We start from the raw sequence: 7,034 nt of genomic DNA on the forward strand, positions 1-7,034 counted from the left end.
TTTGAGGCTTGTATATTTTATATTGGTGTTAAAATATATGTTTACTCAATAATAGGCCAAATAAAAAAAAATCACGGATTTTCTAAATTGTCAGGCGCTAGTTCATTACACCCGCCTTCGACAACAAACAACCCTGTCAGCAGGGTGAAATACGATAATTCAGGGTACAGAAAAGTCAGGCAGCAGGAAATGTTCTTGTGATCATGACAAGAAGAATGACATTTGTCTAAGCTCATTCTGGAAGAGCTCGGGCATACGTATGTTAATAGATCGAATGAATAAACAATGGCGATGGAAGGCAAGACTAATACGCTTTCGTGCTAAAATGTAACTTTTTTTAAAAGCGAATTATCTCTCTGGTTTTCTTCTAGTTCGCTACGAGGAGACCCCCTAAACACTGATTGGTGCCGGGTGGTACAGCGAAAGACAGAGATAAAAGGAAATAAATGGAAAGGAAGACAATTGGTTTCTGGGGAGGACCCAGCGAATGAATGTACTCTGTGGTCTCTACGGGCTGTTTCCGGTCGGGTCTTATCTCGGAAGAGGAGAGAATAGCAGTAGTTCAGGGGAAAGTAATTTACAGCTACAATCGTCCACCTATTGTACAGGGGTACCGATCCTCTGTATTTGTTTGTCTTCTTTATTTTTTTTTTTTTTCTTTGTCTGGCGAACGATTTAAGGGACACTTGAATCGATGTTTTGGACGATTCTGAAAGAAATTGCGTCTGCCCTGTCAATCTGACTATTGCAATCGGAGGTGTGATTATGTTGTCATCAAGAATTAGATGTTGGTAGAAAATGAATGCATCAGGTGTTTGTGTGTGTGTTTGTGTGTGTGAATATTCTGTCATGTGTGTCGACCCGTGCAATACACGTGTCTGGTGCTGTTGAGCGAAGATTTTGCTCCACCCTCTTCAGTCCCACACCCACCTCTCTATCTTTACAACCTTGATCGTTAATCCATCCAGTGATCCACGAGTGTCATAAATAGGTGCACTACCTACTGGCAATCAAACGAATCTAGATACCCCCTGTGTCCCACTTAATTTTCCTTTAGATGTAATGTTCTTGGAAGGTAGCTCTCAGAGGGCCCCATACCAGCACAAAGCAACAAAGACAATAGCGGCCCCTGGTGATCACGGAGGCAATTTATGCAAAGGTGCTCCGTCTCTTCAGAGGTGGAGGGGTTCATCACCCTCGACACCAGTCACCCTGCGGCGCACACTAACTGTTGTCGGCGAGCCACTGTGAAACGGTTTGTGATCAAAACTTTCGAGGGTGATTTTTAACCTCTTGTGACTTGTGATGGAACCAGTTGTCCCCCTGTTTTCCATCTTAAGAGCTGTATTGGAAATTGTTTCTGTACTTATTTGTATATTAACTCGCTTGGTGGCTGTCTGGCTGTCTCGAGCGACGTCTTCATTAAATGTCGCTTATGACAAATACATTTTTGTCTTACATTCCGTTAACTGGACTTTCTCTCGTTCTCTCATTCGTAGACAAAAGATTTTCTTGTCATTATTCATTATTTCTTTATTTTTCTCTCTCTCTCTCTCATTTACACACAGAGAGAGAAACATAGAGTGACTCACTGACACAAGATCCTACACGATGCAGGCACCAAAACAAGCAAGCTCACCAACCGAGACATCTATTGGCATGTAAACTCAGAGAGAGTATTAATAGAAAAAAACACGAACGATAGAAAATTCACGAACTTATATTGATCTCCTAATAAACTGATAAATCAAGATAAGACTTACTTTGGGGTTCCTTTTGCGCGCGCGCGCGCACACACACACACAGAAAGACATGCACAGACACACAAAAATATGTGTAAGAGCCTGTGTGAGCGCGCAAAGAAATTAAATTCAATTGGAATCTATATATATATATATACATTCAAAAAAATTAGAAATATAAAAGTAGTTTTTTTTGTTTTTTGGGTTTTTTTTAAGTTCTGACCTATTCAAAACATCTCTTTAGAAAACCCGGATGTCGTGATTGATTTTATAATCTCATTTCTCTAAATTTTCTTTGCTTTTTGATCTCCAAGATTTTCCAGTAAAAAGTACTCTCTCCTTTTTAACAACGCACTTGTTAACCATCTGATGGATTTTCATTAATCATGCATATATGACTGCATTTTCTCAAAAAGCAACTTTTTTTACAAATACAATCTGTTTTCACTCGGCAGATTTCATTAATTTTGACGCCTTATTGTTTGTTTTCTTTGTTTACTTGAAACATGTCTTAATTTACATTTCATTACCAGAAATATTTTTTTCTTTTTCAAACGTGGTCCAGTCGTTATGCTTACACATTTACGTGTTTACACAAAATATTTGTTCACAGTTCAGTTTGTGTAAACCAAGGTTTACTTGCTCAGCCAGCCTTCTTGGAAAACTGGGTTGCCATGCGCAGCCAAACATGGAAAATAAGTCACCGGAAGAGGAAAGAAGAACAAAAGAAAGATCGATGAGAAAGTATCCTATTTCTAGAACCCTCTCAAGCGTTGCGCCGCTCAGAAGCGATTCCCATGCGCGCGCATGTCTGCGCATGCGCTGTGGAGATTGCAGGACCACGCGCGGTGCCGTGCGTGCTGGCTGTGAATTACGTTGGTGGCAGCAACAGTGGAGTCATTAATTTCAAATGGTGCTTTAACAACTTGTTCGGAGTTTAGCAGTAGAATTTGTCCACTAACCGGTCCCTTACTTTCTTCAGGTTTGGGAAAAAAAACAACCATTTAATTTATTTGACCGAACAAGTCTAGATAAAAATAAAAAAATAAAATAAAATAAAAGGTTGGATCAACGGCCATTTCGAATCGTAGCAAACTATTGTTGTTACCTTGGCTTCACTGCTATGTAAATTTACACGTGCAATGAAGAAATTTGCATTGTAATGTTTCTGATCCATTAATTTCTTTTCTTGTGCTTTTTGTGCAGAAGCAGTAATTCTCAAAGGCACGTTTTTGGTTGAAAAACTAAATTTGCATACTACTCCCATTTAAAGGCCCGATGCTGATTTGTTTTGCGTCGCTACACTAACCGCTCCAACGCTCCCAACACATCCCTTGTACACACGCACGCGCTCTTAAACAAAAGGCAAGCATGGACATGCTCGCGCAACTGGCCTGCACACACACTCACACGAACAAACAAACACACACACACACACACAAACACACACACACGTGCACAATCATTCATATTTTTTTTTTTTATCAATTTTCTTGGAATCACAGAGCTACAGCTAGATAAGAGATGATTTTTTTTTTCCTTTTACACATCACACTATATGATTATAAGATAGTACTGGTGCAAAGATGCTTTTATTGTAAACTTACAAATACAATTGTGAGTTTTTTCTTCCTTTTAATAAGATTACACAGGCTGTCTGCAAGCAACCATCTTAGTGTCGAAACCACACCTAGTGAAAGATGACCTTTGCTGAATACCTTTCCCTCCCCTAAGCCCCTTCCCCTCCATCCCTGTTATTAGGTCTATTGTTTTCTGTTGCCTTGTCTGACTTCCCGTCACCATTTCATCGGCCTTACATTCGCGCCGCTGTAAGTATGCCATTCCAAGTCATAGTCTGTGGATTCTTTGTGCAGATCATGCGAGTCCAAAGCCTTGCAGTCCTGCCAACTCTTGGGAGCAGACGAGCAGCGGAAACGTCGTCATGGCAACCGTTCGCGTGGAAACGTCTTGCACACCCAGAAACACCGGTCCCAAGCCCACATGAAAAGAAAACTAATGGGAACCTGAGAATCTACACCATACAACTACAGGTCTGGTGGACTAAGGGTTTTGTAAAATTTAATTCGTCTTGCTTGCTTCCTGGACGGAAGCATGCATATGGAGCAGACGGAATCGCTAGTAAGTCCTGGAGAGAGTTGCTCCTTTTTCCGTTTCAGAAGTAAAATAATTGACTTGTTGGCCTAAAGGTACGAAACTAACGGTCACACTGTCCGACAGCTGTTGCCTCTCCTGTCTCCAGGGAAGCTGTTTCAGTTTCCGACAGTAACACCTCCAGCAAAGTAAGCAGCCATCTGGAAGGCACATGAAAGGACATTCTTAGAAGTTTCTTAGATGTCTAAAATCTTGTGCAGTTCAAACTCCATGCCTCCCGTTTATTGCAGCATTTAGTGAAGATGAGCAGCCACGGAAGCATCATCGTTTCGAGGATAGCAGATCATCTTGTCCCTTGACCTGAACTGGGGGTCAAGGGGTGGGTGGAACTGGACAGCGGCAGCAGGTGACATGATCTGTGGCTTTTACTTAGAAAGTGTTGGGCTACTCCCAAGAAACCACTATCGTTTCTCTCCATTGTTGATACCAATATTAGCCAATCTTTCGCAGGCTCTTTACAAGATCGTCCAGTTACTTTAATCATCATGTGTCCAGGCAGCAGCTATCAGAAGATGTCTTTGATGTGATTGCTGTTGTGTTCTCTAGTTATGTCTAGTATTCTTGGACTTTCTGACTCCATGTTAGAACATCAACCTGGAGAATGGTTGTGCCGCGAAGCGTGGATGAGACGGGGATGGAAATCATTCTGCTTCAGATGGTTTTTGCATCTGATGACGGCTCCGGCCACTTCTTCGTGGAAAATGAAGGTTCGTGCTTGGTGTCTTCGCCACACTAGCAGATCGTGGAGCCATCTGTTTATGTCTCCCTAAAGCTTGCCTCTCGAGACTTCCGGGAGTCTCAATCACTTCCCAATAGTAAGGCGCCAGCTCATGGGTGAGTTATCTCCCCTTGACTCACTAGCTGAGTGTGTGAAAACGTTTCACGTTCAGTCAGTCGGTTCTTGTTTTGACATCTTGATGGTGGTGTTGGCTCCAACGGCGCAGATGCCAGATTGAAAATGCTATCGTCGTCTTTTCGTCGTGTCTTTCTGGTGAACTTTTCATATGTTGTGATATTCCAAGTGTGATCTCTCTACTGCCCAACAACAATGTCTATCCTCATCCTCATCCTCCTCATCATCATCAACAAAATTTACCCAGCACGTTTCTAAACTTTACAAATGTTCTGTGTGCTTACTCTTGACTTTTTTTTCGTTTGTTCGGCGCTGATTTTGGAGTCGTGGTTGTTTGGCATTCAAATCATAACTCCCATTACCTTCATTTACATGTTCAGCACATGCGGTGACAGCCGTGTGCCGTCCTCTCCCTCCCTCCACACATCCCTGCCCATGCTTCACGAGGAATCAACTGCTTGACATTCACTCCCATTTTCCATCCGTACCCAGAAGACTGCCGAGCTCTGAGACCAGGGTGTTATACGATGCCCGTGTAAGAAATAGTCTAACCCTGCTGGAAGAAAGACCCCATACACACCGGGGTTGTCGTGCAGCTTAACCAAAGCTTCGAGCAGATTTCAGGGGAAAATCATTTTTGTGTGTGCAAAGTACAATTTGTTTCGGCTGTCGCACTTCTAGTAGAAGTCAGATGGTCTCCTGTCTACAGTGATTCCAGAAGCGACTTGTCAGCAGTCCCAGTGCCATCAGTTAATAAACAAACGTTGGACAGAGTATTTTGTCAAGTCTTATTGAACATTAGTCATCGCTTTATTAGCGGGGCTTGAACTCACGAATCACTTGGCGGTAGTGCGTGGTGTAGCAGTTCCTTTATGTGTCACATGTGGCCACCCGCTTATAATAACTCAATATCACATACAATGACACCACGACCACTAACCTTTCAACTTTCCTAGCCTTCGTGACAGTTTATGTGATACCTTTGTTACATATCTTTACTACAACAAGTCTTTGATTATAATGTATACCGGCAAGTTGGCATTCACAAAGACAGCGTAGGCAAAATATTTACGAGTATATCTTTGACAGTTATCGGTGTGAAAGACGATAATTTCAGTCTCTTCGTGAGGCTCCAAGGGTTTCGGAGGGTAGGTTTCAGAGGATGGGGCTCAGGGGACAGTCGCAAGGAATGGTTCGCTTGAGATGGGCCTGAGACGGGGGGTCTCTAGACACTCGGGGGGCTGTCTGCAAGGTCTTCGCCATTGGCGTATGCGACGATTGTTGGTGAGGACAAAATGACCATCATTTTATTTTTATTTTTTTTATTTTTTTTTAATCAGGATGAGATAAACAAGTGTCGAAGGAATTTTAACGTTGATTGGTTGATCTATTCTGGACACACATGTGATCGTGTTCTGTGTGCATATATGTGGTTATTAGATGAATAGGTGGAATGTGTGTGTATGTGGCCTGTGTATGTGTGTATCCCTGTGTGTGTGTATATATATATAATGACAGGGGGTGAGTGTGAGTTTGAGCAGTAACCATACATCGTTTGCGACAGGACGGAAACTGCACGTGGGAGGCTGACGTCACGAGTCGCGGAGAACTTGACCCTCGCGTGCAAGCCTGTGGTCTGCCTGCCCACCCGCCGCCGCCATCACCACCATCACTCCTCTACAGTTCCAAGCTGCCTCCTGTGAGACCACTGCTTCTCTTGGCAGATAACCCTGATTTTTATCTCCCCCTCTAAGTACCCTGACGATAAAGGTGGCGACTGTTTTTCGCAGGTTCTGATACAAGACTGGCGAGTGTCATACAGAGAGATGAGAATGATGTGCACAGAGAGAGAGAGAAGAAATAATACATAAAAAAATAACCACACAATTACACATACATACATAAATAAAGGCACACAGAAGTACACGCAAATGCACACGTGCACAAATACACAAAACACACAAATAAATACAACACTACAACACAGACACGGGTACACCCAAAGGTAAGCATACACAAACGCAGAGAGGAACATTGATGCAGAGAAAGGCTCTGTACAATCTTTTTTTTTACAGAGGACAGACTTGCTGTAAACCAGACAAGCAGTAGTGCTTTATATATCATGAAAGATTCAATGTACTACATATATATATATATCACTATTTTCAAAACTGCACAAAATCCGACACAAACACGAAAGAAAACATTACTGAGGGCAAATGTCTCACACTCACCCAAAAGCTCACAAAGGTACAACATGTTTGGTG

General features: G+C 42.4%; 1 protein-coding gene across 2 annotated transcripts in view; it reads left to right on the top strand.

Moving 5' to 3' along the window:
- LOC112560705 overlaps positions 1-6,577 on the top strand; it is a 48,228-nt gene extending 41,651 nt beyond the window's left edge. Inside the window, exons 2-3 of one of the 2 annotated variants that reach the window (XM_025232718.1) lie at positions 3,617-3,793; positions 6,332-6,577. In XM_025232718.1, coding sequence (XP_025088503.1) covers positions 3,617-3,793; positions 6,332-6,520 — 366 coding nt within the window. In that variant the 3' untranslated portion in view covers positions 6,521-6,577. Of the gene's footprint in view, positions 1-3,616 lie in introns of both variants that reach the window. The other variant, XR_003098575.1, reaches the window with a different exon arrangement.
- The last annotated feature ends 457 nt before the right edge of the window (positions 6,578-7,034 follow it).

Source organism: Pomacea canaliculata, linkage group LG3 (assembly GCF_003073045.1).
Source record: "Pomacea canaliculata isolate SZHN2017 linkage group LG3, ASM307304v1, whole genome shotgun sequence".
Taxonomy (NCBI): domain Eukaryota; kingdom Metazoa; phylum Mollusca; class Gastropoda; order Architaenioglossa; family Ampullariidae; genus Pomacea; species Pomacea canaliculata.